The sequence below is a fragment of the Haliotis cracherodii genome, unplaced genomic scaffold (assembly GCF_022045235.1).
Source record: "Haliotis cracherodii isolate W230 unplaced genomic scaffold, xgHalCrac1.p SCAF_8, whole genome shotgun sequence".
NCBI classification, from domain to species: domain Eukaryota; kingdom Metazoa; phylum Mollusca; class Gastropoda; order Lepetellida; family Haliotidae; genus Haliotis; species Haliotis cracherodii.
In genome coordinates this window covers 14,701,674-14,720,870 of record NW_027266341.1, presented here as the reverse complement: position 1 = coordinate 14,720,870, position 19,197 = coordinate 14,701,674, and the positions used below count along the sequence as shown (strand labels likewise).

General features: G+C 38.3%; 1 protein-coding gene across 1 annotated transcript; it reads right to left on the bottom strand.

Moving 5' to 3' along the window:
- Positions 1 to 5,495: 5,495 nt before the first annotated feature.
- On the bottom strand, positions 5,496 to 9,116 carry LOC139450660 (uncharacterized). The gene is made up of 5 exons (XM_071232455.1): positions 9,036 to 9,116; positions 8,492 to 8,622; positions 7,951 to 8,070; positions 7,659 to 7,805; positions 5,496 to 5,765 (listed from the first exon to the last, which is right to left on the bottom strand). Exons 1-5 carry the CDS (start codon positions 9,048 to 9,050, stop codon positions 5,597 to 5,599), a joined length of 582 nt encoding a protein of 193 aa, XP_071088556.1. The 5' UTR covers positions 9,051 to 9,116; the 3' UTR covers positions 5,496 to 5,596.
- Between the last annotated feature and the right edge of the window lie 10,081 nt (positions 9,117 to 19,197).

Sequence of the window (19,197 nt, the reverse complement as noted above, 5' to 3'; positions counted from 1 at the left end):
GTGACATCCGGGTAGCACTCGACTTTATTGATGGTGCGCGCCCTAGGAGTTATTTTTAGTCTGTCACGTCAACGCTCATTGAATAGGTTAGTCATGCGTGCAGTTGCGTCTCAAAGCCCGACAAGACATAATGATCAAGCGAAAACGTCTCTAGTTCTATTTTCAGATTATGAAGGACTACGATTTGATATATTAATAACATGGTGACCTTTTGTAAGATAATATATTCTGCTTATACACCCGTATAAAAACATAATAATAAGATCCGACCTGCCTAGTTCTATTTTTAGATTCGCTGTATTCATGCACGACTTGATAGATTAAGAACAGGGCTGACTTTATGTGACATAAGGAATTCGTAGTTTGTTAACAAGTTGAATATATTTTACTCAATAATAATATTTTAAATTAACCATGTATAAGACTTCATCGCTGTTAAAGGTCTACTTTTGTTTCCCTATAGGTTTCATTGTATCTGTTTTAGTATAAAGAGCAAACATTATTGGTACATGCCTTCATTTTTCTCATATGAAAATGTCCTCCAAAACATACGAAACTGATCAATTATTTATTTATGCCCATACTTAGGGGGCAACGGGCCTGTAGCACAATGTATTCACGACGTGGAGTAATAGACTTTCATTACTAAACTGATATGAGACATGACTTTTCAAGGTAATGGTATGATATTAATGTTTTAATATAAGGCAAATCTGCTGTGTCCTGCAGGTATAGTTTCTAGTATTGCGGGACAAATTTTCTTGACATTCAAGTCTCACCACAACCCTTCGCGTATGTATGAGCCTGGAATTTATTTTGACACGAATAACTAAATATATTCAAGAAGAATTTGATAAACATGTTTTACTTTTCTTAACCGTGACATTCATTTTTTAGGTGTTTCAAGACATTTTATGTGATTGAAAATCGCTGATTAAAGAGAACACAATGAATTGTTGAATAAAACGGTACCTTATATTTTGGTTCCTGCACACGTATTTGCGTATTTAAAGGGTAGTAAAATAGTCCGCCGTATATAGTCATTTCCAGCCCATACATTGTTATCGCTGAAATGTGTGAAATTCAGACATTGTCGCTGTGTAATCACGGTATAAAGAACTCATATTTCGATGTATATGGTTTGTATTTAAGTCAGCAGACAAAGTACGTTTTGAATTATTTGCTCAGATTGCCTGTTAACCTTTTTCGTTTAACTGTTTTCAACCAATCACATTTTAGCACGCATGCCCATGTCATATTTTGTAATATGTTCTTACATACGTGTTACCACTGACATGAAGAGATGAGTACTGTACATTTTATCCTTATTCATAATATATTCTTATGCATGGTATATCAGACCCGTGAAGATCCGGGGTAGAATAGATCTTCAGCAACCCATGCTCGCCGTAAAAGGCGACTATGTTTGTCGTAAGAGGCGACTAACGGAATTGGGTGGTCATGGTTGCTGACTTAGTTGACGCAAATTTTGGATACGACGACATGCATCAACCAAGTCAGCGATGTCATCGATCCCAATGGCGTGGATCGATGCTCATGGTGTCAATCACTGGATTGTCTGGTCCAGTCTGGATTATTTACAGACCACCGACATATAGCTGGAATATTGCTGAGTGAGACGTAAAACAACAAACCAACCAACCAACAAAAGTATCTCATGACCAAACATTAGAACTACGTTTATATGTTTGTATTTATCCAACACGTCCTCTGTGCTTCTCCATAACAATATCTGTATACAGAATTATTCTCTATCATACTCGTATATTTCAAATGCAATTTAGACATATTATAACGAGATGTCAATCTGTACAACCAATACCTTAACTTCCTATACACATAGCGCCAGACCCGTGAAGTTTCGGGGTAGAATAGGTCTTCAGCAACCCGTGATTGCCGAAAAAGGTGACTTTGCTTGTTGAAAGAGGCGACTAACGGAATGGGTGGTCAGGCTCGCTGACTTGGCTGATGAATGTCATTGTATCCCAATTGCGTGGATTGATGTTTATGGTGTCAATCACTGGTTCAGACTCGATTATTCACAGACACCAATCATATAGCTGAAATATTGCTGAGTGCGGCGTTAAACAACAAACAACAAAACATATAACCTCAAGGGTTGAAAATGCACCTATATGTACTGAACATTGTCAAAGTGTCATTTTGTGTTTATTAGCAGTTTCTATGTTAACAGATAAAAGGAACAATCTTTTTATGCCCAGGCGAAACTTAATATTACATGTTCTTAACAAATTAACTTTTAAGACATATTTGTAAACATGTATACATAATGTGAATAAGGAGATTCGCGTGGCCCTGTCGTCTTAGTCTAATTTGCATCTCTAGGCGAGTTCCTAAGTTCGACTTTTCGTTTCGCTCTGATTATGATCCTTGGTTTGTCATAACAATACCCGTTGTCGTAGATTTCAACAAACCGGTAAACGCCTAAGATACGCCGTGATGTCACAGGAATACTCTTCAATGAAGCTTTCATCATAAGGTCCCCCTGTTTTGTGGTTCACAATGCCGTAGAGTTGACTTTGGGGATGGGGCAGCCAGGCTTTGAGACTCAACATGTGCTGTGTCATAATGGGAGAAAATGCTGTTTTGAAAGGTGTCTGCATGTTTGAGACACTTTCATATCATGTGTTCTGATAAAGAACATGTCCTCACCTACAGGTGGCACACCCACTCAAGGCTTACCAGGCTTACCATAAACAGTTAACTTCTCTTTTGTTCACGAGTGGACAGAAAGCAGAATCACTGTGTTCTATTTCTGTAAACTTTACATTCAGTACTGATGTAGACCATAGACCCACCGTATATTATAGGGCACCACAGCTCGGTACATTAAAAACTATGGTTTAACAGCTCTTGTATTATTACTTAACATATCTCAGATTTTCTTACACTCATGCACGGTAGATAAAATTAGTTAAATATCACAAGACTGTTACATTACATTGAGTGTATTCAACTTTCTATGAAAGGTTTATTTGGCCAAGATTTAGTGTTTTGAAGTTGTTTGCTGTACCGTAAAACCTCGTCCATCGAGACTGTACCTTTCTCAGTGGATGTTTCAATGATTGAAAAACGATTTATATCTGAAAGTGATGTCTTTTTATTTACACTTGAAATGGTCCGACCTATGTGCATAACCCTTCAATTTTATTGTATGCCTTTTATCCGCCTAACACTAAGAACGCACTTACCTCACCTGAACACTGACAGCATACAGAAAGACATGGGTATTGACATTCAACTTTACGCAGAAAGTCTCTCCCACGACGGACCAGCTAAATGTATACACCTTCACAGTTTGAGTCTGTATTTGTTTATGGATATTGTAATAAAACATAATGACATAAACTGGGATGTAAATCAATGTGTACGCTCATGCAGACAATGTAATAACACATCTAATTTGTTAACTCTGAATCATTTACTTTTTGCTGACTCTTCATCCGGATTAAGCAAGACATCTGCATGCATGCATATGATTTCGAGAAACGCTCGACGTCCCAAATGGGGATTTGTGAAATATCAGTTGGTCACCATCTTGCGAATGAACCTGTGCACTTCGCCACAGACACTGACTCGTCTCTGGAAATATTCAGCGAGATAAACACGAGCTGCACGGCTGGACAGAGCCCACTGGCCGGGTTACTATAACAGTTGACATAGACACAAAGAAGCATTATAATGAAGTTACAGTGAGTTCATTTGGCCAGCGAGCCAATCAGAGCCTTACAGAGACAAGTGATCGCCAGGCAAATTAGGAAGTTTTAACTTACCGGAATTAAACAAAGAGCGTTGATTTGTTGCAAACATAGTTGATTTAGACACACGTAAGAAAAATGTCCAACAATTTTTCTCTAGCTAGGCAGCTACTTGATCAAGTCTAACCTTCTCGATGGGGTCTAAATACATAAAAACGTTTCTACAAATCATTTCCAATTGATCACTTTTTCCCCAACCACTGACTACTCATTACCTACTTTTCCAAATTTAATTATTTGTAATATACTTGTTATATTCTCTATCCCACGGGATGCCCAAGTTTGAATCGTGATGAATCCGGTCTTCTTGCATTGACAACAGCGATATTTAATAAACATGGATAAACATTGAATTTTCTTATTTCGAGAAACGAAAAAAATGCTACTCGGAGTGCTTTTTTTCCACTTCTCATTCATCATTTACAACAACAAATATTTGTCATAGTAAACATAAAATACTGTATATATTGTATATATGATAATACACTTGACACATCTGTATCTGTGAATGCCCCAAAGTGCAATGTGTCCTTGGAAATGGTGGTGCTACGATCGAGCCCACGAATTCAAGCCTAGTTCGGCAAGGGTGGAAACTGGACTTTTAAAGTCAGTCAACTCCTTGCCTCGGGAAGATGAAGACTGTATGGCATGAGGGATGACTTATGTTGAGGACATGTCCAATTGACGCATCAGTGACAAAAAATGATGTCCGATGTAATTTACTATTCTAACTTGTACCGTATGTTCAAGTGTTTCTGGGGGCACGTGTGGCCCAGTCGTCTAAGGCGCCATGATTCGCTGTGCAGAGTTGCCTCGCTTGAACACGCAAGAAACCTCTGATTGTGGGTTCGATTCTCGGTTCGCCCCGATTATGTTTTTAGGTATGTCAGCACCAAACCCGTGCTCGTGGGTTTCACCCAAGTGGTAAAAGACCTGCATCACTTGGGGCTTTCCTCCCACATTAAGCTGAAACACCGCGATGTAACTGGAATACTGTTAAAAACGGCATTGAACCCAACTCACTCATTCAAGTGTTTCTTTTCAGTGAACAATTGACTTGCCTTTGCGTGTGTTTGTGATAGTGTCAGCGGTGAGACAGGATGCGATCACCTTTTCATAAACACATGCTAACGACACTATTCGATCGTGATTCATAAACAAAAGAACTCCTATATAATATACCTGGCTTCCTTGAACAACCCGTGAATATACACAGACAAAACATATATATTCAAGTGAGCCAGGTATATTATATAGTCGTCTGCAAACTTGTATTTTAAACGAAGAAAACACAAACAAGAATAATCTTTTTCTCTTTTATGACACACCAAACTGAACTGACTACATTTTACAAAATAATAATATGATTGTAACATCAAATCAACATTTGTAACAATATCAATGAAAACAACAAATAAAAACGGTTTTTTTCTGTCTTTCATTCTGTTATTGGCCAAATTTGATGTGTGTGATTTTTTTATGGCCGACATTCCAACATCGAAGGAAAGAAAAATATTAGATTTCCAAAACTTCTCAACATTTTGGAATGGCGTAATTTGTAAACCATGTAAAAATGCCTGCTGAAAATGATATGCTGTGGAACAGATGCATCAAGATGCATATATAGGAAATGTGCTTTTCTATAGTCAGATATATACACAAATAAGCTGACATATTTTCACACTCAGAGATAATGTTTTATAAACAGATAATAGTTCTGTAACATTAAGTCAGCTTGCTGTTACGGAGAAATGCCATTGAACCAATAACTCTTGAGGCCGAGGTCAACCATTGAGTTAATAGTTTCTGCACGCACAGTCTTGTGGGAGCCACAGGAACCGAAAGTTCAAACCGCTCTGGAAACCGCCGATCCCTCTTGTACAGTAAGATAGGAACCAGACCTTGGTGTAGTGAGTTCTCTGGCAGTAGCTCCGGGAACACATGCACGGCTGCTTGCATGTTTTGCTGTGGAGAGAAAAGCATCAGCTTAATTCAAACTTACAGATAATTGCCTGGAAACACGCATGTATTTTCTTTGAAAGGAGGAGCCGCACAATTTAACTTTTTTCACTCTTTCTTCAGGACATCCAGCATGTCCAGCGGACGATTTATATTTCAGTAATACGTCATGTCAAATTATATTTTCTCTAGAGCAAACTCTCTTTTCAAACAAATCACTTTACCCATCTGTAAATATTTGAGCTACAGTTACTGGACTTAGATATTCGTCGCTCTGCAAAACATGTGACGAAACACGAAGCGCGAGGACATCCCAGCTGAATCACGTGTGCTCTGTACGGAACGTGCGAGTCACGTGACAGCCATCTTATGTCGTCTGCTTGTCTCAGTTATTTCACAGTCAGCCGCGGGATTTATAGGTTGCATATCACCTGAATTGTGCAGTGGGCCGCGAGAAAATATAAAAAGTATCAGAACACACTGGAAACCCCTAAGTGTTGGCAATAATAATATTCGGCATACCTAGGACAACCATCAACAGTATTACTAGAAATTATGGCCGGTTCGGTAGAAAATGTGGAACGAATTTGGCGGCAGAAATCTTTTAGCATTATAGATGAGACGGAATTTCACAGGTAGTGAAAGGAAACAGAAAAACAACTTTGCAAGAAATGACTAATATAATTAATGAGGGTAATGAAGTACATTTTTGTCAAAAGACTGTCCAGAGAGGTGAGGTGAAATTGGATTTAACGTCGCGTCCAAGATATATAGCGAGTGGAGTGAGTATGGTTTTACGCCGCTATTAGCAATATTCCAGCAATATCACGGCGGGGGGCACCAGAAATGGGCTTCACACATTGTACCCATGTCGGGCATCGAACCCGGGTCTTCGGCGTGACGAGCGAACGCTTTAACCACTAGGCTACCCGACCGCCCCTTCTTATATAGCAACGTGCATGTACGTGTGTGTGTTTGTGTGGCTGCTTGTACTAGTCCGGGCTGATGCCGATTTATAGTGCTAGATCACTGAGATACCATGGCGCAGTTTAACATGAATACCCCACTCAGACACAGTATACTGACTACGAGCTGACCAGTCCTTGTTTTAGCCCCTTAATGCCGAGCGCCAGACAGGGTAACAACAAGTACCATATTTTAACGTCTTTTGGTTTGACGCGGTCAGGGATCGAACCCCGGACCTTCCGCTCACCAGGCGGACGCTCTTCCACTAGACCACGGAGGCAGTCACTGTCCAGAGAGAAACTGTTAGGTATGAGCTATCGCAGATGACGAAGAAGATGGTGGTGCCAGGTTGTGGTTGGTTCCAACGACCGAGTTTTCATTTGGAGGAAGGACAATGAAATCAACAGTTTTTACCAACAAAGCGTACACATTCCAGGATGACAGTGCTCCCGTTCAGCGGGCACGCGCTGTGAAAACAACAATGTCAATGTGACGGAATGGCCGGCACAGTCTCCGGATCTCAATATCATTGAGAACATTTAGTTAAAAATCAAAAGACCGCCGTCATGTAGCTGGCATATTGCTGAGTGCGGCGTTAAACAACAAATAATCAAACACAAATCGAAAGATGTCTTTAAACACGGGCTGAAACTATCGGTAACCGCGCTGAATTTTTCACGGCTATCAATGACATTTGGATCAATATTGGTCTGGAGTATACTAGGATTCGCTATTTGTATTCCACAATTCCAGCTAGGATTCTTATGAAGTCATTCGTATCAAGAGCAATCTGACCAAGTTAGGCCATTAAAAATTTCTTTCAAAATTCGATTCTTCAAAGAAGCGACATTTTGCAAACAAACAGCCGCCATATTGGAAGTGACAAATATTTATGTCAACTGGCTGTAGTTTGACGATCCCGTGTAAACTCACCCGCAGGAGACGTATCTGACTTGCTGCTCGCTGGGTTTGATGACGTAGCAGCTGCCGTAGAAGCGGCCGAGGAAATTAACCCTTGGGGGACATGGCTCACATTCACTGACGGCGAGACTGACCTCAAACAGCGGCTTGGAATTCGACCTGCAGGAATCGAGAAAAGGAACTAGAACCAAACAATAAACCATGAACAATTAATGATAGGTAATGATTCATTCGTCAGGATCATAAATGTAATTCATTCATGATAATTATATTTATTCTTCATTTATATGTATTATTTGTATACCTTGATATGATGTCGGGATTGTCTTCAGGGACTGTCCTGGGCTCCGCGCATTTGCTGTTCTCAAGACCACTGAGAAACATCTGGCTCTGTCGATCTGTTGCAGACGCTGATATACGTCGTCTGGAAATACAGGATGACTTTATATAAATAAACTGTGGGGCAAAAGAAGTATACACGGATCTAAAAGTAATTACAAACGTTATCAAAACGTTACTCAGCTGAAAATAGTCCTTGACACATTGCAAACTTAAGTTCCAAAACACAACTATGACACACGTATCAAATACATCCCCATCGAATACTAGTAACCATTTACTGGGTTTGTTTTATGGTCATCCACCATCAAACAAGGGTGTATACTTTCATTTGTCAGGCAGTTTAGTAATTCATGTAGGTTTCATTTTCGATTTTGAATTTGTTTTATTCTTCAAAATATTGAAGTAACACTGTTAAAACAACTTATGTCAATCGATGTTAGATCGCAAAGTTAAGCGAACACCTGGTGTCATCATTGCTGTAGTTTTTCCAATCATGAACTCACCTGAGAGAAGCGTATGACCGTATGACAGCTAGGGTGGTGTTGGGCTCCAAATTCAATGCATTGTCATCAGGAGCCGGGCATTGTCCAGCCACAGCACTGATCAGTACACATGCACTGAATAGGTAGATAATCTGGAAATAGGTAATGAAATCAAATCAAATTCGAATATGTACTGAAACCATTATTTACCGTATTAAGAAACTTATTTAAACATTGGACAAGCATTAGGCGCGTTCGGGTTTAAATTACTGTAATTTATTTATTAAACATTTCTTGAATATTAAGTGATTTAACGTTTTCTTTACGTTTTAGCTACAAAAAGTACAAATCGGAATATAGGATATTTGCAACTTTTTTACATTTGCCGAATTCTTACTTTAATCAATCATATTTGTCACAACAATTTCATCTAAACGTGTTAAGTCAATGCGACATGACAATTGTACAATGTTGACTAAATTCTTGGAAAATATTTCTTTCGAAGCGAATTTTACAATGCTTTGATACAACTCTGCAAAATGAAAACCAAACAAATTTGACTTACCATTTTGAGATTCATCTTGATGATCCTGGCTGGTTCGTGGATGTCGACGCGTCAGCTTACGGTTGAGTTGTCTTGCAGTCTTGGAGACGTTTGCTGCTTCGTCCTCCCTACATATTATATAGTCTGTGGAACCACCCAAGAGAAGGATTCCACCAATGGCTGGGAAACTTCCTGGTTGTGACATCCGGGTAGCATTTGACTTCAGAGATCGTGCGCGCGCTGAGAGTTATTTTAGTCATCGCTCATTGTCATTGAATAGGTTAGTCATGAGGGTAGATTTGCGTCCGCAAACTCGAAAAGAAAATGATGATCAGGCGAAAACGTATCTAGTTCTATTTTCCGATTATGAAGGGCTACGTTGTATTCTTGCACGATTTGATATATTAATATCAGGATTACCTTATGTGATATAAGATTTTCTGCGTCTCAAAGCCGGTATAAAAATATAATAAGGAGATCCAACCTGTCTAGTTCTATTTTTAGATTCTGAGGCTTCGCTGTCTTCGTACACGACTTGATAAATTTAGAACAGGGTTAACTTTTTGTGACATGAGGAATTCGTAGTTTAACAAGTTGAATATATTTTTTACTCAAAAATTATTTAATATAATTAACCCATTTATAAAACTTCATCGCTGTTACAGGTCATCTAATTTTGTTTTCTTGTGGGTGTCCCTGTATCATTTTTGTAGTTTAAAAAATATACGTTATTGGTACACACCTTTATTTTCTCATGTAGAAATGTCCTCGAAATCATACGAAACTGATCAATTATTGTTTTATGTCCGTACTCGGGAGGCCACAGACCTGTAGCCCAATGTATATGCAACGTGGAGTAATAGACATACATTACTTAATTGATATGAGACATGACTTTTCAATGTAATGGTATGATAATTATGTTTTAATATTAGGCAAATCTGCTGTATCCTGCCGGTATAGTTTCTGATATTGAGGGACGGTATATAAGGTGATAGATTTGATATTGTATTGACATTCACCACAACCCTTCGCGTATGTTTGAGCCTGGAATTTAGTTAGACACGAATATCTAAATATGTTAAACATGTTTTATTTTTCTTAAACGTGACATACATGTTTCGATGATTTGGGACATTTTGGTTGAAAATCGCCGATTAAAGAGAACACAAGGATTGTTGAATAAATCCGTACCTTTTATTTAGTTTCCTGTACACGTTTTTACGTATTTAAAGGGTAGTGAAATAGTCCGCTGTATATAATCATTTCCAGCCCATACATTGTTATTGCTGAAATTTTAGAAATTGAGACATTGTCGCTGTGTAATCACGGTATTAAGAACTCATATTTCGATGTAAATGTTAAATTTGAGTTAGCAGACAAAGTACGTTTTGAATTACTTGCTCAGATTGCCTGTTAACTTGGCTCTGTTCATGGCCTGTTTCTCATAGGCTGAAGATTTCAGTTACCCGGGTTCATTATTTTCCACAAAATGGTTCAGCCTGAATAAATATTTTATATTAGGTCAATTTAAAACAAAGAAATGCCTGGAATAGCTTCTCGTCATCAACTGCACCTTCATTTCCAGCTGCACTGAGAGACTTGTGCGTTGAATTTGTCATGTATTTAGCCCTCATGCACAGAGTGGGCCGTTATTTTTTAAGTACAATCCTTCTCAAATCTCTCCCGCTTATCGAAGGTGAAACTATATAATAAGAAGATAACTAGTATGTGTTTCAGATTTGCGGATGTTATTGAGAATTAGATGCCCGAAGTTTTCATGCTGAATATTCCTGGCATCAAATACTTTATAACACCCGCAAATCAGAAAACACATTATGCTCAATGAAAATGTGACAAAATCTTTAATCTGTAATCTTGTGAAATGTATTCATAGCCAAAATTAATCACAGAATCCGGGGCTTCCAATTTATTTAGTTTTTATGTTCACAGTAAGAAGGAACAATCTTTTTATGCCCAGGCGAAACTTAATATTACATGTTCTTAACAAATGTAACTTTTAAGACATATTAGTAAACATATATACATAATGTGAATAAGGGGACACACGTGGCCCTGTCGTCTAAGTCTAATTTGCTGTGCAGGCATGTTTAGGCGAGGTCCTAGGTTCAAATCTTCGTTTCGCTCTGATTATGATCCTTGGCTTGTCATTACAATACCCGTGGTCGTAGGTTTCAGGAAACTAAATTAGTAAACGTCTCAGATACGCCGTGATATAACAAGAATACTCTTCAAAGTGAGTGAGTGAGTGAGTTGGGTTTAACGCCGCTTTTAACAGTATTCCAGTTATATCGCGGCGTGTCAGCTTAATGTGGGAGGAAAGCCCGAAGTGATGCAGGTCTCATACGTTTACCACTTCAGTGAAACCCACGAGCACGGGTATGGTGCTGACATACCTAGAAACATAATTGGGGCGAACCGGGATTCGAACCCACAATCATAGGTTTCTGGTGTGCCCAAGGGACGCAACTCTGCACAGCGAATCGCGGCGCCTTAGACGACTGGGCCACCCGTGCACCCTACTCTTCAAAGAAGCTTTCATCCTAAGGTTACCCCTGGATGGTGGTTCGGGATGACGTAAGAGTTTGCTATGATGAGGATGTACTGTGTCACAATAGGAGATCTAGAAATTGCCTATTTTGAAAGGTGTCTGCATGTTTCAGACACTTTCATATCATGTGGTCTGGTAAAGGCTTTAGAAAGAAATACGTGTATGCAAGTTCATACTGTTATCAAAGGCCAACAAAAGTTTGAAACAAGTTGTTCAGCATCATATTCAGGTGAATAGCGTGAAATCGATTGTTTTTGTCAATATTCTTTGGTTTTGTCAGGAATAGAATCCGGTAATATATGTTCCATAAACGTCAACCGTGTCCGATTTTACCTAGATGATCTTTCCTAATACATGCAATATATATGCAAATTACAATGTCTCGGTTTGTTTATATTATTTTCACAGTTTATTTGGGAAACAGACTGGTTGCAGTCTAATGTCCGTGTTTCATTCTTAGGTAGGAATTTGTAAAGAGCATGAAACTAATCTCAATGTAAAGGGATTTTCTTACATACATGCACGATATATGAAAGTAGTAAAATGTTTCAAGACTCTTACATTACATTAGTATATTAAACTTTGTGATTGATGGTTGGACATAATATTTTCTATGATAGGTATTTTTTCAGAATAATTTTAGCGTATTGAAGTTGTTGTACGCAGAGAAACTAGCTAAATATATACACCTTCACAGTTTGAGTGTGTACTTGTTTATGGGTATTGTAATGAAACATAATGACAATAACTGTGATGTAAATCATTGTGTACGATCATGTAGACATTGTAATAACACAAGTTGTTAAACTCTGAATCATTTACTTTTAGCTTACTTTTCATCCGGATTAAGCAAGACATCTGCGTGTCTGATTTCGAGAAACGCACGACGTCCCAATAGAGGATTAGTGAAAATCAGTTGGTCACGATCCTGCGTTTGAACCTGTTCACTGAGCCAGAGACCTTGGCCCGTCTCTGTAAATATTCAGTGAGATCAATTAGCGCTGCACGACTGCACAAAGCCAACTGACCGGGTTACTATAACAGTTGACACAGACACAGTGAAGCATTATGCTTGTGGTAATAATGAATGAATTCTTGTTGCCAGCGAGCCAATCAGAGGCTAACACAGACACGTGAACGCCTGGCATATCAGGAAGTTCAGCTACCCTGAATGAAACTAAGATCGATGATTGGTTTCAGACAAAGTTGATTAGGACACTCTCTAGCTATAAGCAACTACTTGATCATATCTAAACTTCTCGGTAGGGTCTAAATACATAAAAACGTTTCTACAAATCATAATATATTTGTTATATTCTTTATCCCACGGGATGTCCGAGGTTGAATCGTGATGAATTCGGTCTACTTGCATTGACAACAGTTTTATTTATTAATTTAATAAACATGGATAAACATTGAATTTTCTTATTTCGAGAAACGAAAATAATGCTACTCGGAGTGCTTTATGTCCATTTCACATTCATCATTTACAACAACAAATATTTTTCATAGTAAAAATAAGATACTGTACATATTGTACATATGATAATACACTTGACACATCTGTATCTGTGAATGCCCCAAAGTGCAATGTGTCCTTGGAAATGTTGAGTCCACGCAGCCAGTCATCCAGTACTCAAACATATTCAGAAATACAGAAATGTGTACATAGAAAATTGAAAATCACACACTGAGTTGAAAGAAAATGTTAATTTGAGATCTATCATCCGCGAGTTAGGCAAAGACAAGGTGTTACAGGTCAACTCAGGTGGTTTCATAACACACAAAAAGCTTGAAAATACATTCAGCATAGGAAATTCGGGTTACTACCTGGCATGTTAACGTCTGGTCCCTTTTAAAAAAGAAAGCTAAAAAAGTTATATACAGATAAAAGAAAAACATTTGACAGCACTAACCGTAAAATGAAGTGCAACTACGCGCTTGATCAGCAAAATAAACTGGCTGCGTCATTTGATCAAAATAATGGAAAAGACTTTCGGAAAAATATTGGAAAAATCGGACTGGCTGATGATAGAAATGGCCAAGTTCCTTTTGAAGCCACTGATGATGATGGAAACATCCGATATGATTGTGACTCTGTTTTATCAAAATGGAAAAATGCATATCAGTCACTACTTAACACAGCACCTGGTGATGGTATTTTAAATGTGAACCCTACATTAGATCAGTCTCCCATGTTCGATACTTACATTTTAAATAAACCTATTTCAGTGCAGGAAGTTGAAAAGGCTGTTTTTAGACTTAAGAGTGGAAAAGCTGCAGGTGCAGATGATATTGCTGCTGAAGTGTTAAAAAATGTAAGTTCAGTTGATTTGTTGTACAGAATTATTAAATACTGCTTTGAAAATGGAACTGTACCAGTTATGTGGAACAGCGGTATAATCCATCCTATTCCTAAGACTGGTGTGAAGGATTTAAGAAACCCTTTAGAATATAGAGGTATCGCTGTAACATCTATTCCCTGTAAAGTATATGCTGATGTACTCAATTCAAGACTAACTGAGTGGCTTGAAAAGAACAATATCCTAGCAGATGAGCAAAATGGTTTTAGATCAAAAAGAGATTTTATTGATTATTTATAGGTTTTAACGTCTATAATTCAGTATAGAAAAACCACAAAACTGTTTTTATGAAATTGTATGAAAGTCTTGTTGAGTCGGTAATGTTTTATGGCTTTAGCATATTGAGATTGAACGTTTATAGAGAAGTTAATCTAATCCATAATAGAGCCTGTAAATTATTTCTTGGTGTTAGTAAACGTATCTCCAATATAGCCACTAATGGAGACATGGGTCTCTCCTCCCCGTTTGTTAAATTTCATGTAATGTTATCAGACTAGTACTGTACATCAAGATTAACAATAGTACTTGTAACGATTTGATTAAGAAAATGTTTACTATGTCTAAGTCTTATAAAAGTTCATGGAACACTAAAGTTGTTAAAATCGCCTGTAACCTTAATATCTATGATGTTCTAACTGCTCCAATGTCCCGACAGAAGAAAATTGCCCATATTAAAAACGTTTTCATAAAAAAAGATGAACTGAGATGGAGAAGTGAGCTTTTGGAACGATAAACGTAACGTTAATGGTAATAAACTAAGAACTTTCAGGCAATTTCATGATCGTAACGTTGTTGCTCCCTATGTTTTAAGTATTAAATACAGGGACCACCGTCGCATTTTAGCTAGTTTTAGGTCTGGATCTTTACTCCTGGCTATCGAAACAGGACGTTTAACAACTCCACCAACCCTTTTAGAAAATAGAATCTGACCGCACTGTTTTAAATTTGTTCATCAAAAGTTTGTCGAAGATGAATTTCACTTTTTAATGTTATGTCCTTTATATGATGATCTTAAAAGTATTTTACTTAGAGAATGTATTGTTTTAATGTATCCGTTATTTGAAAATATTAGCGTTGAAGACACTTTTATTTATATTTTAAAATGTAATGAAATTCAGCCTTTGTTAGCCAGTGCACATTTAAAGATGTTTAAACGTAAGCAATCATTTAGCTAGGCATATAGCATTTTATTGTCAATGTATTTTATAGTTTATAATGTGTATAATGTTATATTGTGTCTCATAAACCTCATGGCTGGGTGTTACTTTTTAATATGCCAAAGAACATGTATATATCTCTCTTTTTAACACGTGACACGTTAATAAAATAACTATCTCTCACACACACACTAATTGTGGGTCTTGGAGAACATGGGCTATATTCACTCATGCAGAACACAGGTAGAGATGGTGTTCATCGGAGTGAGAGGCGCCCCAGCCAATCAGGGCGGTAACAAAGAGACTGGCTAAATTACAACCAATCAAAATACACATGCTCATATTTGTCTGCAACGTGTTGGGTTTGCGATCACGCACGCACGGATGATGTTCCTTGCACTGGAGCTGACATTGAAAAAAAAATCTATTTTATATTGTCTTTTTGGATTTTTTACATTTTTTTTATTTAACGCCACACTCAGCAATATTCCAGCTATGTGACGGCGGCCTGTAAATAATCGAGTCTGGACCAGACAATCCAGTGATTGACATCATGAGCATCGATCCACGCAATTGATGACAGTAAGGGTATCCGATCAAACGAGTGGTCACTGTGATCATAAAAACAAATAAACTGCCGGGCAAAAGAAAATATATACCCATGTTCGATGGTGACTAAAATGATACAAACAAGAAATCGTTATTCCATGGTGATGTATTCGATACGGGAATCATAGTTGTGTTTTGGAACTTTCGTTTGCAGTGTTTCGGCAACTGTTCTCAGCCATGTAACCCTTTGATAATTTTTCATCATATCCCAATTGCGTACAATCACTGGAGTATCTGGTCCAGACTCGATTATTTTCAGACTGCCTTCATATAGCTAAAACTTTTGCTGAGTGCGGCGTTAAAAAACAAACAAACAATATTTTTTTGTATCTTGTTTTCAAGTGTAAACGTTCTTTCGCCCGTCAGTATATATGACACTATTGTGTAGCGGGAAGTGATTTTTGCCTCAACATGAAGCCGCGTAATCACTGACTAATAATGCCGTGTGTCCTATTGGATGTATTTAAGCCAATAGATTTTCTGAATAGCTTCTGATTGGCTAGGAACGATGAGGTCACATATTTTTCCCTCCAAACATCGTTCTGGCTGAGGGAACATGTACTATTTGAACAGTGAAGATCATTTATTATTGACAGTCAGGTTGTTCGGTGTAAAGTGACGGTGTTCATCGGACTGGGAAATAAGTGAAGTGGTTCACATATGTAGCCATAATTATATTACACTAAATATAATGTGTAAATATATACATACATGTAATGCCCTGTATCGTTGTAACATGTTCAGTATCCAGTGCCCAGTGGTAATGCTGAGCCGGCCCAGTCTTGATAATACGGTCACTGATGGTCTGAATAGTTCCATTGTATTGCTGAAAACTACATCTCCAGCAAGAGGTGAGGTGAGGTGAAATGGGGTTTAACGTCGCGTCCAAGATTATTGCACTTATATAGCGACGTGCATGCACGTGTGTGTATGTGTGTGGCTGCTTGTACTAGTCCGGATTGATGCCGATTTATAGTGCTAGCACACTGAGATACCATGCCGCAGTTTAACATGAATACCCCACTCAGACACAGTATACTGACTCCGAGCCGACCAGTCCTTGTTTTAGCCCCTTAATGCCAAGCGCCAGACAGGGTAACAACAAGTACCATCTTTTAACGTCTATTGGTATGATCCAGCAAGAAGTATCTCCTTTTATCCTATTCAATTTATACTTTTGTCCATTAAGAGCACACCTACTGACACGAGTATGTGGTAAGACATAAACTGCAACTTGCACATTAGCCATGGTGGTATTGAATTAACATCACTAAAAAGACGACCCGTGAAGATCCGGGGTAGAATAGGTCTTCAGCAACCCATGCTTGACGTAAAAGGCGACTATGCTTGTCGTCAAAGGCGACTAACGGGATCGTGTGGTCAGGCTCTCTGACTTGTTTGATGCATGTCATCGGTCCCAATTTGCGTGGATCGGTGCTCATGATGTTAATCACCGGATTGTCTGGTCCAGACTCGATTATTTACAGACCGCCGTCATATAGCTGGAATATTGCTGAGTGCGGCGTTAAATAAAAAAAATGTAAAAAATCCAAAAAGACAATATAAAATAGATTTAGGTTCATATTATTTGGAGATAATATGTGTACCCAATCAGTGTACTTTACCGGGGTAGTGCACTTGACCGGGCGAACTTTTTCACATCCAATTAGCGCTGTGGGGGCTCACCGGCTTTAGCTAATTGGCCGACGCTCTACCACTGACCACGACCGTTATCACGTGTAATCACAGTGCTCGTTTAACGGGTCATTAGCACCCCATTAACATGCGTCTTCAGTAAACAATGAATTGCCAACATTGCCAATCGGATTAACCGGATTAACGCTTGAAAAGGTAAGAATTTATGGCTAACACTTGCCTTAAGCAAGCTACCCTAAGGACCGAAAACGGGTGTTGGATCGTTAAGACGTGAAAGTTTCCCAAAGACCGAAAACGGGTGTTTGATCGTGAAGCGAGAGACCAGAGCGTGAGCTATGGTAACGGTATAGCGAGGCAGCGGTGGCTCTATAGCGCGGTAATTGAGCGGATGGTAGAGCTCGGGCTGCGCCCGGTAAAATGCATTGTTGCCGGATTGTATTTAGAAATGGGGGGATAATAACTCAGTGTGAAGCATGGACACTGGATAATGTGAAGATAAGGACGGCAACGTACTATAAATATCTTGGAATTTTGTTTCTCACACGGTTAATATGGTCTAGAGCAAAGATGCAAACATGTTATTTTAAACGTTTTCTTGATGTTGGTAAGTTTACAGCAAAGCTATTCTGGGTGAAACTGGACGTCATTGGATGTTAATAAATACGCTAATAAGGGTAATAAGTGCTGCCTTAGCTTTTGCGAATGAATACAAGTCGTTACCCCTTCCAAAGTTATGTTATACTTATAGTATTATATGAGAATGGAAAAGTCAGCTTGGCATCGTATGTGAGACAATTGTTATTTAATAGAGGCCTTGCGTATGTGTGGTTATTCTAAGATGTTGGTGACAAGACCATGTTTTTGTCTGCATTTAGAAGGCGCTTAAGAGATTTCTAATTCCAATCAGGGTACCCAAGTTTGGAATCCTCAGCTTTTTTAGTGCATTATGTTTGTATAAAAGCTCTTCTGCAAACCGAAGTTTATATAACTGTTCTCAGAGATAAACGATTAGTAAGAGTAATGTGTAAACGTTTGAGACATTATTCGTAAAATATGCCTCATACAGAATATATATGTAATTTCATTTAGTAGATTTAGTTAATATCATATCTTTTGTTGTGTGTGAGAAATAGTTTTGTACCTCATTACATAAACATTATAAAGGTCATATAACGTTTGCAAATTTATTTAACTCCTGGGATATTAATGTACTACGCTTGATAACTTTATTTTTATGTACATTATTGAAAATGAGATCGTCAAAGATGTAACACCCTGGACACGTGATCTAAAATATAATTCATCTTACAAGTGTACTATGGGCCATGTGGCCTGAACTACGAAACAAACTTGATTGATTGACCATGGCCACCAACGTGTATCAATGCCAGTTTTCAGGTGATGTGGGCTACGGGTCATCCGTAAATTAGATGATGTAGTTGGGAACCAAGGTATCTAAATTTAATCAGATTGTATGGTTTCAGAGTACGATCTAAAAATAAATCACTCATATAAAAATTTGATAACCGGTTCAGCATCTAAAAGTGTTCCTATTGTGACAGTCAAGACAAGACAAGATAAAACAGTTCATTCATAGTGTGATTCGACCACCCACAGAATTTCTTAGACAAACATGCTCAGAACGTCCCAACCTGCAGCAAAACACTTCCAGATGGCCATACGTTAACGGTGGTTAAATTATACACGAACGAAAACTTGATCACTACGTGAACTGATGGAGTAGGTTTGCAGCTTCTGCTTTGTAACAAGAGTTACTTATTTTACGACCGCTTCAATTAATGCAAAGACAAGGGCGGGTAACTCTA

Bases quoted from the DNA above. Each gene is read 5' to 3' on its own strand.
- LOC139450660 (XM_071232455.1), bottom strand. The intron at 7,806-7,950 runs GTATACAAATAA...CGATTCCTGCAG, and splicing joins AATCCCGACATCATATCAAG to GTCGAATTCCAAGCCGCTGT. The intron at 5,766-7,658 runs GTGAGTTTACAC...TTCTCTCCACAG, and splicing joins GTCAGATACGTCTCCTGCGG to CAAAACATGCAAGCAGCCGT.